The sequence below is a fragment of the Trichomycterus rosablanca genome, chromosome 27, assembly GCF_030014385.1.
Source record: "Trichomycterus rosablanca isolate fTriRos1 chromosome 27, fTriRos1.hap1, whole genome shotgun sequence".
In the NCBI taxonomy this organism is placed as follows: Eukaryota; Metazoa; Chordata; class Actinopteri; order Siluriformes; family Trichomycteridae; genus Trichomycterus; species Trichomycterus rosablanca.
In genome coordinates, this window is record NC_086014.1 from 8,649,924 (window position 1) to 8,677,048 (window position 27,125).

At 41.5% G+C, this 27,125-nt stretch overlaps 1 protein-coding gene across 1 annotated transcript in view; it reads left to right on the forward strand.

The window, feature by feature from the left end:
• The window catches only part of nhsb (Nance-Horan syndrome b (congenital cataracts and dental anomalies)), a 102,204-nt gene extending 92,878 nt beyond the window's left edge, over positions 1-9,326 (forward strand). Inside the window, exons 7-11 of the mRNA XM_062989573.1 lie at positions 2,346-2,541; positions 2,662-2,793; positions 4,795-7,761; positions 7,861-7,984; positions 8,732-9,326. Coding sequence (XP_062845643.1) covers positions 2,346-2,541; positions 2,662-2,793; positions 4,795-7,761; positions 7,861-7,984; positions 8,732-9,326 — 4,014 coding nt within the window. The remainder of the gene's footprint in view (positions 1-2,345; positions 2,542-2,661; positions 2,794-4,794; positions 7,762-7,860; positions 7,985-8,731) is intronic.
• The last annotated feature ends 17,799 nt before the right edge of the window (positions 9,327-27,125 follow it).

Here is a 27,125-nt window from a genome sequence, read left to right on the forward strand (position 1 = left end):
GGTATGTAATTTTCATCATAGGTACACTTCAGCTATGAGAGACAAAATGAGAAAAAAAAAATCCAGGAAATCACATTGTAGGATTTTTAAAGAATTTATTTGTAAATTATGGTGGAAAATAAGTATTTGGTCAATAACAAAAGTTCAACTCAATACTTTGTAACATAACCTTTGTTGGCAATGACAGAGGTCAAACGTTTCCTGTAAGTCTTCACCAGGTTTGCACACACTGTAGCTGGTATTTTGGCCCATTCCTCCATGCAGATCTCCTCTAGAGCAGTGATGTTTTGGGGCTGTCGCTGGGCAACACGGACTCCACAAATTTTGTTGGCTAGGCCACTCCAGGACCTTCAAATGCTTTTTACGGAGCCACTCCGTTGCCCGAGCGGTGTGTTTTGGATCATTGTCATGCTGGAAGACCCAGCCACGTTCCATCTTCAATGCTCTCACTGATGGAAGGAGGTTTTGGCTTAAAATCTCACGATACATGGCCCCGTTCATTCTTCCCTTAACACGGATCAGTCGTCCTGTCCCCTTTGCAGAAAAACAGCCCCAAAGCATGATGTTTCCACCCCCATGCTTCACAGTAGATATGGTGTTCAACTCAGCATGCTTCTTCCTCCAAACACGACGAGTTGAATTTTTACCAAAAAGTTTCATTTTGGTTTCATCTGACCACATGATATTCTCCCAATCCTCTTCTGGATCATCCATATGCTCTCTGGCAAACTTCAGACAGGCGTGGACATGTACTGGCTTAAGCAGGGGGACATGCCTGGCACTGCAGGATTTGAGTCCCTCTCGGCGTAGTGTGTTACTGATGGTCCCTTTGTTACTTTGGTCCCAGCTCTCTGCAGGTCATTCATCAGGTCCCTCCGTGTAGTTCTGGGATTTTTGCTCACCGTTCTCATGATCATTTTGGCCCCACGGGATCGAGGGAGATTATCAATGTCACAAAGTCTTGTATGTCTTCCATTTTCTTACAATTGCTCCCACAGTTGATTTATTCACACCAACCTGCTTGCCTATTGTAGATTCACTCTTCCCAGCCTGGTGCAGGTCTACAGTTTTCTTCCTGGTGTTCTTCAACAGCTCTTTGGTCTTGGCCATGGTTGACTGTTTGAGGCTGTGGACAGGTGTCTTTTATACAGATAACGAGGTCAAACAGGTGCCATTAATACAGGTAACGAGTGGAAGACAGAAGAGCTTCTTAAAGAAGAAGTTACAGGTCTGTGAGAGCCAGAAATCTTGCTTGTTTGTTATTGACCAAATACTTATTTTCCACCATAATTTACAAATAAATTCTTTAAAAATCCTACAATGTGATTTCCTGGATTTTTTTTCTCATTTTGTCTTTCATAGTTGAAGTGTACCTATGATGAAAATTACAGACCTCTCTCGTCTTTCTAAGTAGGAGAACTTGCACAATCAGTGGCTGACTAAATACTTTTTGACCCCACTGTACAGTGGTACCTTGTAACTCAACGTTCCCTAAACTCAAAATCTTTGAAACTCAACACCCTTTGTCGAGAAATTTGTACCCTTAAACTCAACGTGTGTGAGTCTGCTGCTTTGCACAGTGCTCGGCTTGAGCGGCGTGATAAAACGGCATGCGTTTATGAATATGAGACGAATCTGCATTTGTGTGGAATAACCATCAAATCCAGTCTGAAATCTCCACATGTATCTGTGTTCAGCTGGATTTTTTAAACTTGTGTTATAGCTCGGGGTTCTGAGAAATTGTAAGAATCAGCTTTTCCGATAGAGTCTTACACGCTTATCATTAAAAATAATAATGTAACTTAATGTACTAAAAGAACGGCAAAGGTAAAGTGCAGGTTTTATTGTATTATTGATTGTATTTCAGTGTTTTCTATATTATACTTGTGTTATTTTCAGTGTGTAAGTGTTTTTTTTACATTAGCCTAAATATGCAGTTCCACAGGACCATGGAATGTATTAACAAGTTTCCCATACATCCTTATGGGAAAAAATATCTTAAAACTCAACGCCTTTTAAACTCAACGCCACTCCCAGAACCAATTGACGTTAAGTTTCAAGGTACCACTGTATTTAAAAAACTAACAAGTCCTTAGGTTCTAAACCTAACCTGGTACTGCTACCTAACAGGCCTTTATACACCAGAGGTAATTGTTGACTTTTGCCATTTATAATACCATTTAATACCATGTTTGGGTTTGTGAATTACAACGATTCTGTAAGATTCTGAAAAGTCTTGTAAATACAGCCTTATCTGTAGCTTCAAATGTTCTATTATTAGTAGCAAAAATAACAATAACCTTTAAATGTACTTTACAATCTAACTTATGTATCATTTGCCTCAGGTTGGAACCAATACAAGTACAGACATGGACTTGGTGGCATTGGGCCAGAGACCAAAATGTCCTGTTCCCAACATTCCTACCACACTGGACAAACAGACCAACTGGTCAAAGGCTCTACCACTTCCCACACCAGAGGACAGAAAAAAGAATGAGTCTCAAGTCGTCTCCTCTTGTATCATCCCTATAAACGTTACTGGTAAAACACCTGAAGTTATTTTAATTATTTGATTATTGCTCATGTTCATTTATAGAACACATAGCAGCATCAGAGGTAAAATGATTTTCTGTTTCTGAGGCTGTATGACTTGGTTTGCAGGTGCAGGATTTGACAGAGAGGCCAGCGCTCGCTGCTCACTGGTTCACTCCCAGTCTGTGTTACAGCGAAGAAGGAAACTGAGGAGGCGGAAAACCATTACAAGCATTCCTAAAAGAGTGCAACAAGACATGGGTATGGATATCAGACAGAACATGATTTCACTATGTTTTATGTGGTACTGTGTTTGTTTTTTAGTAGCATTGAGATCCTGTTGAAGATTCTGTAGTTATGTAGCTTTTGACCTGATTATGTTAACAATCAATATGTTGTTTGCAGGTCAATAGTATGTGTTCAATTATGTAGCCAAGGGTCCAACTTCAAATTTAAGCTAAATATGCAACAATAAATACTCTTAATCCCAAAAGACGTTTTTTACTTTTTCCTTTTAAAAGGAATGACTACGATCAAGCGGTTTTAGTACAATCTCCGCACTGCTGCACAAATCACATCCATTCTTATGTGCTGTTTGATCTGTGTTTTTGAATCATTGTCCTGCTGATGTGTCACTGGGCTGTGGATTTTTATCTAAAATGCCTTCAGACTTCATGTTCTGTACAGATTTAATGCACCCTGCGCCTGAGGCAGCAAAGCAACCCCAAAACATTAATGAGCCTTTATTGTTTCACAGTAGGCATCGTGGTTTGAAAGTTGAAATCCTCTCCTGTAAACATAGAATGTCTGTTACCATAAAAGATCTATTCTTGAATGTGATGTGTGAACATGTTTCCTTGTATTGATAATAAAAAGAGGGGTTGTCCAGGGTCTTTTTTTATTAAGACAGTGATGGATGACTTAAAACACATTCAAGTTGACCTTCAAGCTCAGGAAGTTTTTCTTGTTTCTTTATTGACCACTGAAACATAATGTTTGTTCAATCCTGGTTCAACCATGTCCTGAGATTGGCTACAATCCCATGGGCCACAATCCCATAAGCATGCTTGAGCTACCTATCTCCTCAGACAAAATTCTGCTTTTTTTCTGTCTGCCATATTCATGTAATACAGTAGCATTAAATCAAACTGTCATAGCAATGGTATGGAATCCAAGGGTACCAATATTTTTTCAGGCCATATTAGGAAATGTTTGTATAATAGACAAGAAGTAAATAATTCTCAATACTTTTGTTTTGTAGCAGTGTACAGCAAAGACACAAGTATAGATATTAAAATATAACAATCAGCCATAACATTAAAACCATCTCCTTGTTTCTACACTTACTGTCCATTTTATCAGCTCCACTTACCATATAGAAGCACTTTGTAGTTCTACAATTACTGACTGTAGTCCATCTGTTTCTCTACATATTTTTTTAGCCTGCTTTCACCCTGTTCTTCAATGGTCAGGACCCCCACAGGACCACCACAGAGCAGGTATTATTTGGTTGGTGGATCATTCTCAGCACTGCAGTGACACTGACATGGTGGTGGTGTGTTAGTGTGTGTTGTGCTGGTATGAGTGGTAAGAGACACAGCAGCACTGCTGGAGTTTTTAAATATCGTGTCCACTCACTGTCCACTCTATTAGACACTCCTATCTAGTTGGTCCACCTTGTAGGTGTAAAGTCAGAGACGATCGCTCATCTATTGCGGCTGTTTAAGTTGGCCATCTTCTAGACCTTCATCAGTGGTCACAGGACGCTGCCCACGGGGCGCCGTTGGCTGGATATTTTTCATTGGTGGACTATTCTCAGCAACTCCAGCAGCGCTGCTGTGTCTGATCCACTCATACCAGCACAACACACACTAACACACCACCACCATGTCAGTGTCACTGCAGTGCTAAGAATGATCTATCACCCAAATAATACCTACTCTGGAGTGGTCCTGGGAGAGTCCTGACCATTGAAGAACAGCATGAAAGGGGGTAACAAAGCATACAGAGAAACATATGGACTACAGTCAGTAATTGTAGAACTACAAAGTGTTTCTATATGGTAAGTGGAGCTGATAAATTGGACAGTGAGTGTAGGAACAAGGAGGTGGTTTTAATGTTATGGCTGATCGGTGTATATTTTAACACTTTTGTGAGCAAATTGTGATATATTAAAAAAAATGCAAGGGTGGTAATATTTTTGGACATCTGTAGTTTACAAAAATTTATGAAAGCTTGTATATTGTTTTTACCTTTCACTAGACTCGGATGAATCTCCTGTGGCAAGAGAACGGACGACGGTGGTCCATGCAAACCCAAACATGTCCCTGTACCAGGAGGAAATAACTCTCAGCGGTCGGGCTTTAAATACCAAGGATTCAGGTTGCCAGACAGATGACTTTTTGATTACTGCTCCATCCAGGAGGCGCATCCGTGCCCAGAGGGGCCAGGGAATTCCAGCCGCACTGTCCCACTCTACCGGGAATATCACTTCGTTACCTGATCATTCTGACGCAACCTATACAACTGCGGCGAGTACTCGTCTGCGATCGAGAAGTTTACCCCGAGATGGAAGTCGACTTCGGGACAAAGATGAAGATGATAGTGATGATGATGAAGACGAGGATGAGGATGAGGATGATGATGTGCTCTCTCCTTATGAGTCTGAGGACTTCCTTTCTGGACCAGGGAAGAGAATACTAAAAGACGAAGAGGAGAGCACTGATGACCAAGCCATGCCAGAGCTTCAAATAGAAAGCATAAAGCACACTTGTAGTCCTGAAAATGCATGGATTGAAAGGGGCCGGTCAAGGCTTCCACGGAAATCTGACATGGGAAGCTGTGAAATCTCCTCCAGCTCGGATACCTTTAGCAGCCCTATTCACTCCGTGTCCACCACGAGTGTACTTGGTAGCCAGATTGATCAAAAAGAGGACCATCAGTCTTCAAGTGGCAATTGGAGCGGAAGCAGCTCTACTTGCCCTTCTCAGACCTCAGAAACACTACCACCAGCTGCCTCGCCCCCCTTGACTGGGTCCTCCCACTGTGATTCCGAACTGTCTCTTAACACGGGCTCTCATATTATTGATGACACTACCGGCTTTATTATCGACCCCTGCCACATAGATAGGCCACAGGAACATAGGTCTAATTCGTTCACTTCCTCGGCAACAGATCAGATGGACGATGCAGGTGTCAGTACTGCTAGTGATGGGGAGTGGAACTGCAACCAGGATCAGCAGGATCAACCATGTCTCCAGGACTATAGCTCAAAGCACTTGAGGGAAGAAGAAAGTGGTGTAAGTTGCCCCAGTTATTCTAGTGGAGAAACTTATGAGAGCTTCAGTGGCCAGCCACCAGGTGAGAAACTGGAGAGCTCTTCATATTACAGAGTTGACAGTGAAAGCTTCTACACCTCCATGCACTTTGATTGTGAACTTGAAGGAACTAAAAGCTATTACAACTATGCAGCAATTGAACCCGTCTGTGGCCCAAATGCGAACGTTGTTCCTGGTATGGGTGAATACCCTCAACAGGACTACAAAGGAATAAGTACGTTGGCAAGACCGTGTCTCTCTTTAAGAAAACCAATGGCCAAGCCGCCCCCACCAAAACGTAGCTCTTCTTTAAAGGAAACAGGTAGCACAGCGGATATTCCAGAGAAGAATGAACCAAAGATTAACAGTGAGCTGCCTCTGCCTTTGTCTTCCAGGGATATGAGGCTGCAGCTGGAGTTGGCTGGTTCTGTCAGGCATCTTGACAATGCAGATCTCTGTGACAAACAGCTTGGCACCTGGGGTATAGAGAACATCAGAGAATTGTTAGACTGCTCATCTCCGTTCAGTTCTTCTGACACACATTCCTTTAAAGATGAAGGAGCTGTGCAGTCAGACTATGCAGACCTCTGGCTCCTCAATGACTTGAAATCCAATGATCACTACAGGTCACTGTCTAACTCTAGTACTACTATGGGTACAACTGTTATTGAATGTGTTAAGTCACCGGAAATTGTGGAATCTCAGCCCTGTCACTTAAGCTCCAGACCCACATCTCCAAAACTTCTCCCACCGGAGGGTGACTTAAAGCTGGGATCTCCTGAGAAACCTGCAGGACTCGCTTCCCCGTCGAGTGGATATTCCAGTCAGTCAGAGACACCCACATCTTCCTTTCCTTCCGCATTCTTTCCAGGGCCATTGTCACCAAACAGTGGCAAAAGGAAACCCAAAGTCCCAGAGAGAAAGTCATCACTTTCATCTCTCCAGCATCAGCAGCTTTCCCTCCGTGACCCGGGCTCTTCCCTCAGGCGGGACACCAAATCCCACGCCGTACCACCTACTCACCTTGACCTAAGTGCTCTTTACAGCAAGACCTTTGCCCACCGGAACCAAATGCACATCCTTCACCAGAACAAGCAGAAAGCAGCTGCCGCAGCTGCTGCGGTGGCTGAGGCTCGTGCAGCCGCAGCTGCCGCCGCGAGCGCGGAGGCATCGAGCTCATCTGACACGGTCACCACTGCAAATGTTCTGAGGTCAGTTCAACCCCGATCTACTGGTAAACTTGCAGATGGGAATCTGGGTTCTGAGCAGTCAAGTTCTCATCAATCAGCTCGTCAGAAGTGTCCTGCAGAGTCTGGGTCCACTGATAACCGACACAATAGGAAGCCACCAGCCTACAAACCACCTGCTGTGCAGCCATGTGAATCCAAGTTCTCACCTCCAGAGACCATTGTTACTCCGCATGAAGGGATAAAAATCAGACAAGAAAGATATGGCCCGGGAACTTACTGGGCCATGACGGCCTTCAGAACACCCGTGGAACCGATCAATACACAAGATGAACCGCTATGCCAAACGGTCCAAGACCCTGACATTCATGATGCCCAGCTGGAAACAGGGTGCAGCAATTTTTCAGCCGGTGAATTAACAAGAGTAAAAGATGAACACAGTCAGGTCCCCAGGCTATACCCTCTGACAGAACCATCCTTGAGTTTGGTCAGCACAATGTCTCCGCCTGCTTACAGTGATATACACAGGAGTGACATTGTACCATGCAACAGCCCTGAAAAAGTGCCTGCTAGATGTTTAGAAGCACCACTGCACACTTGCAAAATCAGCAATGTCAGAAGCAAAGAGGAGGAGTATGAGACATCAAGAGTCAGTACCAGAAGTGCCTCACATGATGGACAAGGGGATGAGCCAACCCCAGACACCGAAGATTACTTTAGCAAAGGTAAAACAGATATATTTATGGGTTTTTTTAATAGTCGTGGTAAACAATCATGTCATCGCATATTACTGATATGGAAATTACATCATTTTTTGGTTATAGATTCAACACCAAGTGATAACACAGTTTCTCCTCTGACTGATGATTCAAAGCCTGATGATGATAGTATATTCCCTTCTCCCAATAGAGTTCGTACAACTGAAGATCTGTTTGCCATGATACACAGGTAAGCCAATAAGAATTTACACTGATCAGCCATAACATTAAAACCACCTCCCTGTTTCTATGCTCACTATCCACTGACTGTAGTCCGTCTATTTCTCTACATACTTTTTCTCCTTTTACTCTGTTCTTCAATGGTCAGGACCACCACAGAGCAGGTATTATTTAGGTGGTTGATCATTCTCAGCACTGCAGTAGCAATGACATGGTGGTGGTGTGTTAGTGTGTGTTGTGCTGGTTTGAGTGGATCAGTTTTTAAATACCGTATCCACTTACTGTCCACTCTATTAGACACTCCTACCTAGTTGGTCCACCTTGTACATGTAATGTCAGAGACGATCGCTCATCTATTGCTGCTTTTTGAGTTGGTCGTCTTTGAGACCTTCATCAGTGGTCACAAGACGCTGCCCATGAGGCGCTGTTGGCTGGATATTTTGGGTTGGTGGACTATTCTCAGTCCAGCAGTGACAGTGAGGTGTTTAAAAACTCCATCAGCATTGCTGTGTCTGATCCACTCATACCAGGACAACACACACTAACACACCACCACCATGTCAGTGTCACTGCAGTGCTGAGAATGATCCACCACCCAAATAATACCTGCTCTGTAGTGGTCCTGTGGGGGTCCTGACCATTGAAGAACAGAGTAAAAGGAGGTTAAAAAGTATGTAAAGAAACAGATGGACTACAGTCAGTAATTGTGTGTGTAGAAACAACCTATTTCTAACCTCTTTTACCAAATTTGATTTAGATCAAAAAGGAAAGTTCTTGGACGTAAAGACTCAGGGGAGCTAAAAGGGAAGAGTCATCTTGCCGTTGCTCCTGTGACCGCTCCCATTAGTCAACCGGTGATTAACCCAGCACCTCCGACTGTTCCATCTACCCCTTCAGTTTCCCAGAGAGCATCAGGACCTATATACAGGAGTGCCAGAAAATCGAGCACTTCCAATGAAGAGTTCAAGCTTCTCCTTCTAAAGAAGGGCAGTCGTACTGATTCCAGTTACCGTATGTCTGCCACCGAAATCCTCAAGAGCCCAGTCACGCCAAAATCTTCAGGGGAACTGTTATTAGAGGCTGGCAGGCAACCCGAGGAACCCCATTCACCACAGCAGGAGTCTCCATCCAGCACAGAGCCTCTTGCCAGCCCTTTCCCCAAAGCCAACACGGAAGGTTTCTCCACTAAAACCTTTGCCGCCACCAGGCAGGGTCGTTCCAGGATCCCACCTGCAGCCAGCAGTAGCAGGTACAGTACTCGCAGCCGGCTATACACTGCCCCAATGCAGGCAATCTCGGAAGGAGAGACGGAAAACTCAGACGGAAGTCCACATGATGAACGCTCCTCCTAGAGACGTATTTTTGGTTTTCTAACAAATGAACTTAACGACAGAAAAAAGAATTATGAGTAAATGAACATTTATATATTTTCTATCCTCTTATCTATCCAGTTATCTTACAATTGAAAGAAAAATTTCTAAATTTGATAATTTTGTATTCCGTAACTTATGTGAACCTATGCTGTGGCCAGTTACCACGGGATATCGGAACTTCCAGTGTTATATTTTATATGGATGCTTGACATACTGACATAATTCCTTATAGAAATGAAACAATAGCCAACCCTACATCGGTCATTCAACCTTTTGTTTCATTTTTACATTTTCAGCACCATGTGATTAAGTTCTGTTGTATAATATAGGATGCATGATAGGATAGGAAAATACCTTGTATGCTATTAGGCATGGCCCTGCTGAAGTCTCAGTCAAGAATTATGACAAGAAGACAGTTGTTGCCAAGTTAGCTTTAAAGTACCCATCAATTAACTGGTTAAATATGGTTGTTTGTGCTAAAACCAGTTATGTCCATACAGGATATTTACATTTTCAGCATTTTCAAAAAACAGACGCCTTTATCCAAAGCGACTTACATTACAGATACTAGTGCCCGTCAAGTGTATGAACTCGGCTCGTGCAGGTGAAAAATGCAGTCTGTACTGACTGTACGTGCCGGAGGGGGGGTATGTCAGTTGAGAGGCGTCCTCAGTCAGCGGTAAAGGGTCCGAATCAGTATAGAGGACGCAATCAGGGTAATTGGACAACTAGATTAGGCGGGAAAAATTTGGGGGGAAAAAAAAAACATTAGTTACGTGTGACAATTATATATATATAATTATTATTATTATAAATATTCTGCTCTCTAATAACGCTTCGGCTGTTTTATCCCGCAACACACGCAATGGGTAAATGTTACAGCCAGCTTCCGGCGTAGTGATGAAGCGTCGCTCCCTACTCCCTACACAGGTGAAGTTCACTTCATTTTAACATTTTAACACAGGAACAACAGGGGTGAATGGAACGCTCCTATAGAATTGGCGCTAATGGTTGAAAGACCGCTTTCTGAACCAATCAGACCTTCTGATTTAAATTTTTTGTAAGAAATGCTGTTATTTGCATTTATTCAGTTTGCGTCACACAGATGATGTGTCAATGAAACGCTCGATTGGCTTTCTAACGAGTTCGTGTTTTACTTCACAACCGGGAAAAGTTTGGAGGATTTTAATTATAAGGACACATTTACAAAATAATGGATTATATTGATAATGGAACAAGACACAGTTATAAATTTAATAGCATCTGGAAGAACATAAGCTTAGGTAAGCAGTGGTTATGATTTTTTTGCTGTGTTTTGGATTTTGGCTGCTGTGCTGTGATTTATCACTCGCTTGTGTTTTATGGAAATTACATTCATTAGCACAATGACTAGGAAAGTAAAGGCACAAAGTAAAACGGCAAAATACAGTTGCTAATCTGTTGTTGTTTTGTAATCTGAACGTACATATTATTTCTTTATTTCTACGCTACATTTCCAATATATGCTTTGTGTATATTACCAGTACATTAACCACTAGGCTACGGCTTTAATAATTAAGACGGTTGTCCACACCCTTCTGGTTTGTAGTTACTTTGTTTGATGACTTGATTACTGATCTGCAAGTTGATTTTTGATTGAGACTTCAGCTGGGCTCACACAGGACAATCACACTGTGGCCTTTCCTACAGAAGGTCTGAGCATTTAGGAAAACAGAGAACAGTTCTCCAGGATTATTGGAGTTTTTATGGTGTGAAATTGGTGAATTGGTTTGAAAACCTTGCAAATATTTTGCACTTGTTTAGAGATTCTTTTAGGAGATCAATTTTAATTAAATGATGTGTATGATAGATGCATGATAGTGGTGTGTATTCTAGAACTAAGACCATGACATTATGGTTTTATGTTCTTGGTTTCAGGTTTTCATGGTGTTAAAAACACCAGCATGGAGCTTATACTGTACTTCAGACAAGATCATTTTATAATGTACAGTTTGAAGAAAAAGTTTGTGAACCTAATTGCAATCACTTTATTGTGTTAATAAAAAGACCTCACCGTTGAAACCACCGTCATTGGGACAGTGTTGTGTGAGTGGAGGGAATGCACAATGCTGCAAACCAACACCTAAACGTTATCCATCTGTAAAGCATAGTGAAGTAAGCATCATGATTTTAAGGACACGATTCAAAAATGCAATACAATAAATTTTCCTCTCTAGTGGTGCTGACCTCCGCCCCGATTGTTGAGAGTGAACTGACACACGCACCCTCCGACACTTGTGCAGTAGCGGACTGCATCTTTTCACCTGCGCGAGGCGAGTTAATATGCGGATCAGCCTTGTGCACGGAGAGCCACACCCTGATCAGCATTATTCCTCTACTCTGTGCAAACGGCATCAACCAGCCAGCAGAGGTCGTAATTGCATCAGGTATGAGGTCCCTATTCGGCTCCCTAACCTGTTTGAACAACAGCCAAACGTTGTTTATATAGCTGGATTGTTTATGTGACCTTCTGTCAAATACAAAAAAAGAAATAAAATAAGATATGTATAGGTATATGAGTTTTGTTTTTGTTCGATTTATTCGTTAATTAATACTAAAAATCTTGGTGATTCCAAAGGTTCACAAACTTTTTCATCCAGCTGTGCATGCACTTAAATGGGCTCATTATAATTGCGTCTTTGTTATCAGGTCTATCATACGTGAAAACCTCAGCATAGAGGTCGATTTATAGGTGGAAATAGATTTAAAAATGAATTTTAAAAAAAGCTGTAAAATTGTTTACCTGTATTCTATGAATACCTGATACCTGTACAGTTGTTTAATCTGTTCAGTATGGGTGGAATGAATTCACTTTTTGCAGTGACTTTTTCTTTCCATTCAAGAACAGACATGTTTGAGGTCAGACTTCAACCTCGAAGAATTTAGTGAGATTATCTGAGCTTACACTGTGCGAAAGAAAGAGAAAAAGAAAGAAAGAAGCTGTGAGTTTTACATTATAGATCAGGGGTGTCAAACTCATGTTCACAGAGGGCCACATCTGCATTATGGTGGCCCTCAAAGGGCTGATTGTAATGCCTTTTAAGTCTTGGTTTCGAAATGCCAAATTTATTCTGTATATTTATATCGTATATCTACATTTATATTGTACTCCTTTACCACAGACATGGCCTCATAACACAAGAGTTTTTTCTTCTTGAAGCACAAACTTGTATTCGCTTTCTCATCTTTCATTAAATTACCTTCTTCTGCTTAAATTTTCTCTTCTTGTACACTTTGGGATTATTTGTAAATATTTCCCAACATCATCTAGTAGTGGAATGCGGGATGCGGTCACTTTGCAGGTCACAAAATCGGCATGCATGAAATGCATTGTGAGAGATGCAGTTTATGCACGATTTTACAGTGTATTTTAAGACAATTGTTCTGCCCTCGCTAAGAGTTTTCCCTCTTTCTCAGCTAGACAGACAGACAAGTCCCTCCAAAATACAGTTACGTCGGTTTTATTTGCATCCCAACTGTGTGATACACTGTGTGCATCAGAATGGAGTAAAACTACAAAATATAAACAATAAAAACAATAAAAAAAACTTAATACAGTACACGCACATACAGTAGCTGTAGTTAAGTGTTACATCTGGTACGATATGAAATTTAACCAAACGTAAAATAGCGCTAATGAGTTAGCATTTTGTGTAAAAATACTAATTGCTATAGTAACAGTAACAACTGTATTTAATTAAGGAATTATGGTAAATTCGTAACTGAAACGCTGTAACATACTCGCTGAGAACTGAGAATATAAACGTCTACTACTTACAGACGATGCTTCTGTATTGGATTGTATTACCCACGATGCGATACGATTCACGATACTGAGTTCACGATACGATTTTTTTTCCAATTTTTTAAACAAAATGAAATTGAAGACAAATTACGACGTTTCCTTTTATTAATTCTATTTAAAATAAAATACTCTATTTGTGCTTATATTTAATTTATCTAAATAATGAATGCCCTTTTATTTCTGAGATAGGTGCAAACTATGCAAAAAAATGCTGCACATTTCCCCTATTGTGTAAAAAAAATATAGCGCCAGCGCCCTCTGCTGTTTAAAGTGAATATTGATTTATCTTAAACGAATAACCGATTCAAATCGTGGCACATGCGCACCGATTTTTAACTGTTTTCCGGTGCATCGTTACATCCCTAATTGTTTACGCTACTGATGTTACCCCGCATTTTTTTGCCGCTAATGCCTAGTTCACACTACACAACTTTTGCCCTGATTGTCGCTTGCCGACCGGTCGGTGGTAGATTTGCCGGCTCGGGAGCAACTCGGCGTTTGCTCGGCGATCGAATCTCGGCTCTCGATCGCTATGTGTGAACTACCCAACAACTCGATCCGAGCAGCCCGACTGAAGCGAGATTTCCAGCATGTCAGATATCTGGATCTGAGTTGCCCGACTGGCAATGAGTGCCATGTCGAACAGCCAATGAGAACGCAAGATGCGGGGTGAGGGGAAACGCAGGGGAGGAGTTGTAAAAAGGTGGGACAGGGGCTTAATATAGTTTATATCAGAATACATCAGCACACACACAAGTTTTACAGTATTTCTGACCTGATCGTTCTCTACAAAACATAACACCAATGCTGCATTGCAAAGAAATTATTAACCTCCAAACTTACTATAGAACAATCCAAGCCAAATCCACTCAATTTCATTTATTTTTCCTCTTTGTTTTTACGCTGCACAACAGCGCACAAACTTTCATCGCTCGCTACTTGTTGACGCGCATTTTTGGACGTAGTATCATTAAACCCCTCGTCACTTCTCGCGCCTGTTTTCGTGACAGAACGTAGTTTGGGAGTCCAGAGAAGCTCGCCTGCGATTCCAGTTGGTGATAGATCGTGTGGTATGAAACCCCCTATCGCCGATCAGTCGTGTAGTGTGAAATACACACCGACTTGAAAGACTCCCGATTACAAGAGATCCAGTCGTGTAGTGTGAACTGTACGGCGACCTGACGACTTGGAAAATCGTGTAGTGTGAACTTGGCATAAAACGAATAAGTGACATGGCTTCTCAAAGTTAGTTTTGCCATGACTACGATGTCAACGGGCTCCGCTTAAAGGCGCAGGCGCCCATTAAATTATAAGTACGTCTCTGTAACTACTCGAACCATCACAACAATCATACATCCTTTAAGCTCTCACGGGCCTTGAGTTTGACACCCCTGTTTTAGATCATCGTCTTTGGTGCTCCTTTTCCTCCTTTCGTCTTATGTACAGCATGCAATAACCCTAGAATTCATTTTCACATTTTCAGTCACTTGAATCACTTGAATCTGTCGAGTACGTGTTGTGTTGAGTAGATAACGAAGTTACGGATTTCGTCTGAGTTCTGTATTGTTTGCATAGACTAAGCTTTATATCCCTTATGTGGAAAAACTGGACAATCTGTGAAAGCACTGTTGGTATAAAAGAATAAAAGAAAAAAATCAATTTATGGGTAAAACGAGTTTGTGGACAAAATTTACGTGTGTTATGTGTGGAACGATTATGGGAAGAAAAGACGTTCAACTGTTTTGCATTTATGTAGCTGCATATCTGGGCTGCTGGAGCTGGCAACTGGTTATTTGTATATATGTGGTTGAGCTATATAAGAAGAAATCAGCCTTTTTTCTCGACTGTTGTTCAGTTACCATGTACTGTATGTCCTGAAAATACTTTGTAGTACTTTTTATATACGGTAACATTACTCCAGTAACATTTACTGAAAAGTAGTCAAATACCATATGCATTCCTGAGTCTGCGTCTTTATGGTCATTTTATGTTTATTTCAGCAACAGAAATTTAACATAAAAAATTGTAATGACACAGTTTCTTACATTTACTTTGACTTTTATTTCATTGCAGACAGGATGAACCTGAAATATTTCATCTATTAATAAATATCCATTCCTGCATTTCAGGCCTGCAACACATTCCAAAAAAAGTTGGGACAGTAAAGCATTTACCACTTTGTAATGTTGCCATTTCTTTTCACCTCACTTAAAAGACGTTTTGGCACCGAGGATACCAAGTGATTTAGTGTTTCAGCTTTTATTTTGTCTCATTTTTCCTGCAAACACGTCTTAAGATGTGCAACAGTACGGGGTCGTCGTTGTCGCCCTCTTGCATGGACGTCCCTGGAAAAGACAACGTCTTAAAGGCAGCACATGTTGATCTAAGATCTCAATGTACTTTTCTGCATTAATGCTGCCATCACAGAAGTGTAAATGACCTTTGCCAAGGGCACTGACACACCCCCATACCATGACAGACCCTGGCTTTTGGATTTGTTCCTGATAACAGTCTGGATGGTCCTTTTCGTCTTTGGTCCGGAGCACACGGCGTCCATTTTTTCCAAAAAAGACCTGGAATGCTGATTCATCTGACCACAATACACATTTCCACTGTGTGATGGTCCATCCTAGATGCCTCCTAGCCCAGAGAAGTTGACGCCGCTTCTGGACATGGTTAACATGAGGCTTCTTTTTTGCACAGTAAAGTTTTAAGTGGCATTTGTGCATGTAACTCTGTATTGTAGTGCTTGATAAAGGTTTTCCAAAGTAATCCCATACCAATGTGGTTGTATCAGCTATTGTTGAGTGGCGGGTCTTGATGCAGTGCCGTCTGAGGGATCAAAGCTTGGCCTTTACGCACTAAAATTCCTCTTGATTCCTTAAATCATTTAATGATATTATGCACGGTAGAGGGAGAAATATGCAAATCCCTTCCAATCTTTCTTTGAGGTACATTGTTTTTTAAACATTTCAATCATTTTCTTACACATTTGTGGACAAACTGGAGATCCTCTGATCATTTTTGCTCATCAAAGACTCAGCCTTTCCTGGATGCTGCTTTTGTATTTAGTTTTTTTTCAACTCATTACTAGCCCTAAATTGCCCCCGTTCCAACTTTTTTTTTGGAATATGTTGCAGGCCTGAAATGCAGGAATGGATGTTTATTAATAAATGAAATGAAGTTGAGCAGATAAAACATGAAATATCTCAGGTTCATCCTGTCTGCAATGAAATAAAAGTCAAAGTAAATGTAAGAAACTCTGTTTTTTATTATTTGCAAATAAGTGGTCCTTTTTTAAGTTCCACTGAAGGAAATATTAACTGTATATTTGTTACACGTGTACTAACAGTGTTACTGAAATAACAACAGAATGGCCATTAAGTACAAAGACTGTTCCTTTTTCAAGGAGTTCATTTTTGTATTCCTTTCACTATGAAGACATGAACTGTACTTTTTATTTCTGTGATCAGATGCATACCTATAAATGAAATCTACAAAATCTATAAAATCATCTATGATAATATTGCAATGTTTAATAAGTAAAAAATCTAATATTTTTAACTACAGGATATTTTATCCAGAGAATTATTTTGTTAATAAATGTAGAAAAGAATAATGATTAAAGCTTTATTTAAATAAACATATGATTGAAAATATTAATATCAGGGGTGTATTAGCCAAAATACTGTACTTATACTTATGAAAGTGTTTAATTTGCTGTAAACTTGCATTACTAACAAAAGTGCTGTATGATACACAACTATATCCAGATATCTTGGTGCTCTGAATTTTTTTTTTACCCAGGACGCACTTACTCACTCACTCACTTTCTTAACCGCTTATCCAATCAGGTTCGCGGGGGGGTGCTGGAACCTATCCCAGCTTTTCAACGGGCGCAAGGCACACAGTAACACCCTGGAAGGGGCACCAGTCCATCGCATGGCAGACACACATACACACACATACATCCATTCACCTTTAGGGCAATTTAGTGTCTCCAGTTAACCCGACTGCATGTTTTTGCATGTGTTCACTGTGGGCGGAACCAGAGTTCTTGGAGGAAACCCACGCAGACACGGAGAGAACACGCAAACTCCGCACAGAAAGGACCTGGACCGCCCCTTCTGGGGATCGAACCCAGGACCTTCTTGTTGTGAGGCGACAGTGCTACCCACCGAGCCACCGTGCTGCCCAGATTCCTACTAATCCTGCTAGTTGAGAGCTCACTCACTTTCTTAACCGCTTATCCAATCAGTGTCGCTGTAGGAGGGGGAGTGCTGGAGCCTATCCCCGCTTTTCAATGGGCACAAGGAACACAGTAACACCCTGGACAGGGTGCCGGTCCATCGCAGGGCAGACACACATACACAAACCCATTCACCTGTAGGTCAATTCAGTGTCTCCAATTAACCTGACTGCATGTTTTTGGACTGTGGGAGGAAACCGGAGCTCCCGGAGGAAACCCACGCAGACACGGGGAGAACATGCAAACTCCGCACAGAACCCAGGACCTTCTTGCTGTCATTTCAAAGTGCCGTTTTTACTTTCCACCATAACAGAAAATACCTTCAACACTAGTGACATCTTGAAATGTCAAAAATTGTAGCACTGTATTTGTGTTCATGCTAAGTCTGATTCTAAACAGAACCTTTCACTCTGTGTGGCAGGTAATAAGTTCTAGGTTCTAGTTTTATATGTACTGTTAGTCATTCACTGTAGAACTGTTTAAGTGTTTATGGGAAATTGAACCCACAAATACTGCTGTTTTCATTCCCTTCAGTTTAGACTGTTTTAAGTGAGTATTCATCGCATATCACATTGCACATATAGGAAGCACATCATCCTTTTGCAATGGGTTACAGTCATGTAAAAATAAGTCAATAAAATAAACTAATCAGATTGGAATAAACTATACAGCATATCACTCAGTCACGTCAATTTAAGAACCGCATCTGCTTTGTATTTTTGTATAAACCTGTACATACGATCTTTTTAAAGAAAAAAGATATAAAACTGTTTCATTTTCTATAATGTTTTCAAAGTTTACATTTATTCCAAGGCTTTTTATATTTTTGAGCCGTGCACCTCCTTGTCCTTGTATTTATTTTTTAGTAAATGTTGTGACGATTCTATTGTAAATTAAAACTATTTCTTGCCGGTCCATCTGGCTGGCTTAGTGGCTGTGTACAAAAAACAATAAATGTGACTGCATTAAAACAATTCAAGTTGTTTTCTCGTTCTTCCTAATATTGTGTTGGTCCCCCTTTTGCTGCCAAAACAGCCCTGACCTGTCGAGGCATGGACTAGACTCCTGAAGGTGTGCTGTGGTATCTGGCACCGACATGTTAGCAGCAGATCGGACTTGTTTGTCCAGCACATCCCACAGATGCTCGATTGGATTGAGATCTGGAGGCTCGTTGTTGTGCTCCTCCAACCATTCCTGAAGCATTTTTGCTTTGTGGCAGGGCGCATTATCCTGCTGAAAGAGGCCACAGCCACCCTTGTACATGGTCTGCAACAATGCTTAGGTAGGTGGTACGTGTCAAAGTAACATCCACATGGATGGCAGGACCCAAGGTTTCCAATGCAGCAGAACATTGCCCAAAGCGTCACACGGCCTCCGCCGGCTCGCCTTCTTCCCATAGTGCATCCTGGTGCCATGTGTTCCCCAGGTAAGCGACGTACACGCACCCGGCCATCCACGTGATGTAAAAGAAAACATGATTCATCAGACCGGGCCACCTTCTTCCACTGCTCCGTGGTCCAGTTCCGATGCTCATGTGCCCATCGTTGGCACCTTCGGAGGTGGACAGGGGTCAGCATGGGTCAGCACAGCTATGCAGCCCCATACGCAACAGACTGTGATGCACTGTGTATTCTGACACCTTTCTATCAGAACCAGCATTAACTTCTTTAGCAATGTGAGCTACAGTAGCTCGTCTGTTGGATCGGACCACACGGGCCAGCCTTAGCTCCACACGTGCATCAATGAGCCTTGGTCGCCCATGACCATGTCGCCGGTTTACCACTGTTCCTTCTTTGGACCACTATTGACTAGGAACACCCCACAAGAGCTGCAGTTTTGGAGATGCTCTGACCTAGTCGTCTAACCATCACAATTTGGCCTTGTGAAACTTGCTCAAATCCTCACGCTTGTCCATTTTTCCTGCTTCTAACATCAACTCTGAGGATAAAATGTTCACTTGGTGCCTAATATATCCCACCCACAAACAGGTGCCGTGATGAAGAGATAATCAGTGTTATTCACTTCATCTGTCAGTGGTCATAATGTTATGCCTTGTCGGTGTAGATATCCAGTTATAATTAGCAGAATTAATTCTGAGGCATGTACTTTCACGACGTCACCAGCAGGTAGTACCACATATTTACTAATACAGTAGAACTTTGGTTACATCCAGTTAAAGATTGGTGAATTAATGGTTCCACTGCTTTACCAGCACATAACACCAGTCATTCACATATAGCAAAATAACATGCAAAATGCACTTACATTCAGTTACTATTTCTTTTGCAGATTTAATATGAAATAGAATGTTAATTTACTCACATTATATTTTGCACATGCAATCGTGAAACATAAGTTGCACTGTCTTGCCAGCAGATGGCGCTATAGACCAACATAAGGGAACATACGTTGATCAGCCATAACATTAAAACCACCTCTTTGTTTCTACACTCACTGTGCATTTAATCAGCTCCACTTACCATATAGAAGCACTTTGTAGCAAAATTACTTTGTAGCAAAATTACAATTACTGACCATAGTCCATCTATTTCTCTGCATGCTTTTTTAGCCCCCTTGCATGCTGTTCTTTAATGGTCAGGACCCCCACAGGACCACTACAGAGCAGGTATTATTAGATAATGGATCATTCTCAGCCCTGCAGTGACAACGACATGGTGGTGGTGTGTAAGTGTGTGTTGTGCTGGTATGAGTAGATAAGACATAGCAGCGCTGATGGAAATTTTAAACACCTCACTGTCACTGCTGGACTGAGAATAGTCCACCAACCAAAAATATCCAGCCGACAGCACCCCGTGGGCAGCGTCCTGTGACCACTGATTAAGGTCTAGAAGATGACCAACTCAAACAGCAGCAATAGATGAGCGATCGTCTCTGACTTTACATCTACAAGGTGGACCAGCTAGGTAGGAGTGTCTAATAGAGTGGACAGTGAATGGACACGGTATTTAAAAACTACAGCAGTGCTGCTGTGTCTGATCCACTCATACCAGCACAACACACACTAACACACCACCATCATGTCAGTGTCACTGCAGTGCTGAGAATGATCCACCACCTAAATAATACCTGCTCTGTGGTGGTCCTGTGGGGGTCCTGGCCATTGAAGAACAGCATGAATGGGGGCTAACAAAGCATGCAGAGAAACAGATGGACTACAGTCAGTAATTGTAGAACTACAAAGTTCTTCTATATGGTAAGTGGAGCTGATAAAATAGAAAGTATGTGTAGAAACAAGGAGGTGCTTTTAATGTTATGTCTGATCGGTGTATTTTACAATTAAATAAATTGCTTAGTGTGTAGCACTGTCGCTTCACAGCAAGAAGGTCCTGGGTTCGATCCCCAGGTTGGGCAGTCCGGGTCCTTTCTGTGCTGAGTTTGCATGTTCTCCCCTTGTCTGCGTGAGTTTCATCCTCCCAAATGCAAACTGAATCATCGAGTAAAGAACTCACGACTCTTTTCAAACAAATTATTCATTAGAATCGAATCTATGGTAAAGATTCATTCGTTTTGCTCACTCTATCTCATTATAATGTCGTGCGTAAACAACTCCATGAATCAGTTCATTTGATTCAGTCGTGTGTCAGGTCTTGATAAACAGCTGTCTAAACCAATCAGAGCTTCCGAATTCAGAATGTGGGCGGAATTTCATGCTCTCTCTTTATTGGTTAATTGACTAAGGCGGTTTTCATGAGTTTGGAATACAAACGCAGTTGGGAATGGATTTATATATTCTGAAGATACAAGATACCACTAATGGAACAACACACACATAATCGGATATAGATTTGGTCTTGATTTGAAGAAGTGATGATCAGGTAAGCACTTATGATTTTATGCTGCTGTGTGGATGATCTGGGTCGCGGTGCTGCTGTTTACCCTGCGCGTTCACTTTGCAATGATAACAAAGCATTATCAAATATTAAACTATTTCTGGATTTTTTTAATGCTCATTTATTTGAAGTAAATTATACAGCATAATGTGATTGTGAGATTCTGATGGTTTGTTTGATATAAATATTGTCAATATTAATACAAATAGAGCCTTAATAATACATTCCCATATAGTATGTATACACCGATCAGCCATAACATTAAAACCACCTCTTTGTTTCTACACTCACTGTCCATTTTATCAGCTCCACTTACCATATAGAAGCACTTTGTAGTTCTACAATTACTGACTGTAGTCCATCTGTTTCTCTGCATGCTTTGTTACCCCCTTTCATGCTGTTCTTCAATGGTCAGGACCCCCACAGAGTAGGTATTATTTAGGTGGTGGATCATTCTCAGCACTGCAGTGACACTGACATGGTGGTGGTGTGTTAGTGTGTGTTGTGCTGGTATGAGTGGATCAGACACAGCAGCGCTGCTGAAGTTTTAAAATACCGTGTCCACTCACTGTCCACTCACTGTCCACTCTTTTAGACTTCTGCATTGCTATTTCAGAGGTGCAGATGATTGTGTCGGTTCCTTTTAATAGACTCACCTGTGCATCATGAACGTTATTCCCCTCCAGGTGGAAGTTCTTCTATATATCACGGTTTCTCCCTCTTAATTTCACCTGAAACTGTAAAAAGCTTGTGTCTTACCAGAGATGTTCACAAGTCACAAAATACGAGTCCGAGTCAAGTCACGAGTCTTTAGGCTAGAGTCCGAGTCAAGTCACGAGTCAATATAATATACACAAAACATATATTGGAAATGTAGCGTAGAAACAAATAATATGTACATTCAGATAAAAAAACGACAACAGATTAGCAACTGTATTTTGCCGTTTTACTGAGTGCCTTTACATTCCTAGTCATTGTGCTTATGAATGTAATTTCTGTAACAAGAAGGTACCAGGTAAAAGCTTAAACTGATACGTTTTGTTTTCACTGCAAAACAAAAGCGCGCAATAAATCACGGCACAGCGGGCAAAATCCAAAACACAGCAAAAAATCATGATCACTGCTTACTAGTGATATTTTTGGCATTTTTTAGATAATCGGCATCGGCCGATATATGTGCGCACAAGGCCGATATTTAAACATTGCCTCCGTCAGCTCAGTGACTGTATACAGTCATTGGTCTGGCTGTTGTTAGAGCGCCCCGTGTGTCCATTTTGCCACTCTCCAGGCAGACATCAGTTAATGCACAAGAACGAGAATTTTTAGTGAGATTGGGACCATTTATGAGAAGAAAAGGAACAGGCTCACTGGAGAAAATGCAGAGAAACTTTGTTTCCTGCATTACAACTTGCTGCTTTTAGACTGGGACTACTAAAAAAGAGAGGCTGAGAAAACATTCAGTGAGGATATTGCCATTTTATTTCAAGACTGGAAACTGTTTCCTACAATTTGCTGCTCTTGACTTGGACAGGGTTTACAACCTTTTTTTTTTCCAAATATTTCACTTTAACTTCATTATTTTTTATTCACAAATATTTTTGTTAATATTTTATTTATATTTTGATTACTTATCTAAATGCTCAAACACAATGCACACACAGTTTGGTGCTTAAATAATGGCTCCTTAAAAGAAGTTCTTCTATGTGCAACTGTCTTCACTAAGCATGTTTGTTCATTCTTAAAAACAAAAAGATACTGCTATCTGCTTGTGTATGTTAAGTGCACTGAAACCTTTGAAATAATTTGTATTTTATTTAAAGTTTTTATTTTTTTTATTTTTTTTTTTGAACGGCCAAAAGAGCAAACAAGAATATACAGTGATAAATAAATGTTTATTTAAGATCATTAATTCTGTTTTGTTGTATTATTATTATTATTATTATTATTATTATTGTATTTTTTAGTTGTAAAAAAATGGTATTATCGGCTTTATATATCGGCATCGGCCATTAAAAAACCCATATCGGTCGATCACTACTGCTTACCTTAACTTCTGTACTTCTAGATGTTATTAAATGTATAGCTGTGGAATATAGGAATATAATCCGTTATTTTGTAAATGTGCTTATAGTTAAAAAAACCTCCAAACTTTTTCCGGTTGTGAAGTAAAACACGAACTCGTTGCAAAACCAATCAAGCGTTTCATTGACACATCATCTGTGTGACGCTGCAAACTGAATAAATACAAATAACAGCATTTCTTACTAATAATTAAAATCAGAAAGTCTGATTGGTTCAGAAAGCGGTTCTTCCAACCATTAGCGCAAATTCTGTAGTGAAATATTCTGTAGTGTAGTAAAATATTGAAAAATAAAACAGCAACTGAAAGATACAAAAATCATCTACAGTCTGCAACGAAGAATGCGGATAGAACAGGGATAGTGCAGACGTGAGAACTTCTGACCACCGGTGAAATCAGTTCTTTAAAAAAAAGGAAATATAGGAAACCATAGCATCTATCTATCTATTTCCTCGGCTGCTCCTGTGGGGTCGCCGGGGGATCGTGATCCGCATTATTAATTTGGCACAGTTTTTATGTCGGATGCCCTTCCCTATTTATCCGGGCTTGGGACCGGCACTACAATGCACTGGTTTATGCATCATAGCGGCTAGGTACCTATAGGACAATTCGGTGTCTCCAGTTAGCCTGGCTGCATGTTTTTGGACTGTGGGAGGAAACCGGAGCACCCGGAGGAAACCCACGCAGACACGGGGAGTACATGCAAACTCCGCACAGACCGCCCCACTTGGGGATCGAACCCAGATATCAAATAGATATAGATATTAAGATATCCTTTATTTGTCATATTTACATATAGTTGTACAGTACAATGGAATTCTTTCTTCGCATATCCCAGCTTGTTTGAAAGCCGGGGTCAGAGCGCAGGGTCAGCCATCGTACGGCGCCCCTGGAGCAGACAGGGTTAAAGGCCTTGCTCAAGGACCCAACAGTGTTTGATAGCCCAAAGCTCCACCCACTAGGCTACCCACTTAGCCACCGTGCCACCCATAGGGAACCATAGCGGGAACCATAGCATAAGTCGCTGTAAATAGCAACATTACAAAGTGGTAAATGCTTTACTGTCCCAACTTTTTTTGAAATGTGTTGCAGGCCTGTAATGCAGGGATGGCTGTTTATTAACCTCAGGTATAATCCTGTCTGCAATCAAATTAAAGTCAAAGTAAATGTAAGAAACTCTGTGTCCATGCTGTCCCAACTTTTTCTGATTTGGGGTTGTAGCCATAAGCTCATGCCATTAAAAAAAAAAAAAAAAATCAACAACATGGTACAAGTGTTGTTACAAAACCTTTATTTTAGTAGTCAATAAGTCATGTAAATCACACATTAGAATCAAGGCTGGTACCATGCTGCATCTGCAGCTCGAGAAGATAAAAAAACACCATCAACAGTAATAAAGTAACACTAATTTCACTTCATTTTCACATTTTACCTCAGGTTTATCTTGGTCAAGGTCACAGTGGGTCAGGTTCTCCTGTAGTCACTGAGCACAATGCAGTAACACACCAGACAAGATACCAGATCCACTGGATCCCAGCAGTAGAGAGCTAGTGTAATTTACCACTAGTAGCTTTGCTCTACAATGAGATGACTATAATTTGTACTTCAGATTTATCAACACACACATACAGAAGTTAGTCCCCCCCCCCCCCCAATTTTCTCCCCCTAATCTAGTCGTGTCCAATTACCCTGATTGCATCCTCTATACTGATTCGACCCTTCACCGCTGACTTAGGACGCCTCTCAACTGACATACCCCCCCCCTCCGGCACGTACAGTCAGTACAGACAGCATTTTTCACCTGCACGAGTTGAGTTTATACACCGACGGGCACTGTGTACGGAGGGCCACACCCCCATCAGCATTATTCCTCAGCCCTGTGCAGGTGCCATCAGTCAGCCAGCAGGGGCCGCAGTTGCACCAGTTATGAGGACCTATGATCCGATCTATTATCCTTTTTTTACCCCTAACCCTATGACCAACAGCCAATTGTTGTTCATGCAGCCGCCCAGCCCAGTCGGAAGGCAGAGCTGAGATTCGATACGATGTATTCGAAACCCCAACTCTGATGTGCTAGCGTACTTTACCGCTGCGCCACCTGAGCGGATTCATACAGTAGTTAGTTATGTCTGTTCCAGGTTTGTGAGCTTTTGGAAAGGCCATATTAATGAGAACCATCCATGTTTCTAGTTTCTAGTTCTGAGACGGGCAGATTTAGTCTGTTGTTTTTATATATATATACAGTATATATACGTATATATATATATATATATATATATATATATATATATATATATATTTTGTTTATGCATTTCTCCCCTTTTTCGCACGTCCAATTGCGTCATGCTTCCTCTCCACCAATGCAGATCCCTGCTCTGATTGAGGAGAACGAAGCTAACACCCACCCCCCCCCCCCCCCCCCGATGCATCTTATCACCTACAATTTGACGAGTGCAGTGCAGCTCAGCACTGTGTACGGAGAGACACATCCTGACGGCACTCTTTTCTCATCTCTGTGCAGGCGCCATCAATCAGCCAGCAGAGGTCGTAATTGCATTAGTGTTAAGAGAGACCCTATCCGGCTTAATCCCACCCCTATCTGAACAACAGGCCAATCGTTGTTCATGCGGATGCTCAGCCCAGCCGGCAGGCAGAGCTGAGATTCGATACAATGTATTCGAGATCCCAGCTCTGGTTCAGCGTGTGTGTTTACCGCTGCGCCACCTGAGCAGCCGGAAAGGCCATATTAATGAGAACCTAGGGAGGAACCATCCAAGTGGGTTCCCAATTTCTAGTTTCTGGTTCTGAGACGGGGGCAGATTTAGTCTGTTGTTGAGTTTAGCTCATATTTTAGACAAGAACACAGAGCTTAGAGGTTCATGTCATGGAGATTTATAGTAATCAGTCATTCTAGCTCTTGCATACGATCACTCAGGTTTGATAGTTGGGAAGTTAAGTACTGATGACCTTAGCCCTTATGACTGTTGTATCTTCTGGTTCTTCCTTTTAGTTATGCTCCAATAATTAGAGATACCAGAGTCTTTGCTTTTGCTATACTGCTGGACGGCTGGATGTAAAGCGACTCTGCGTTGACTGCACTCACATGGTCAAGAACTCAGTATCAGACTTGATACACTGATCAGCCATAACATTAAAACCACATCCTTGTTTCTACACTCACTGTCCATTTTATCAGCTCCACTTACCATCTAGGAGCACTTTGTAGTTCTACAATTACTGACTGTAGTCCATCTGTTTCTCTACATACTTTTTTAAATAACCTGCTTTTACCCTGTTCTTCAATGGTCAGGACCCCCACAGGACCACTACAGAGTAGGTATTATTTAGGTGGTGGATCATTCTCAGCACTGCAGTGATACTGACATGGTGGTGGTGTGTTAGTGTGTGTTGTTCTGGTATGAGTGGAGCTTTTAAATACCGTGTCCACTCACTGTCCACTCTATTAGACACTCCTACCTAGTTGGTCCACCTTGTAGATGTAAAGTCAGAGACAATTGCTGCTGTTTGAGTTGGTCATCAGTGGGCACAGGATGCTATTGGCTGAATATTTTTGGTTGGTGGACTATTCTCAGTTCAGCAGTGACAGTGAGTTGTTTAAAAACTCCAGCAGCGCTGCTGTGTCTGATCCACTCATACCAGCACAACACACACAAACACACCACCACCATGTCAGTGCCATTGCAGTGCTGAGAATAATCCACCACCCAAATAATACCTGCTCTGTAGTGGTCCT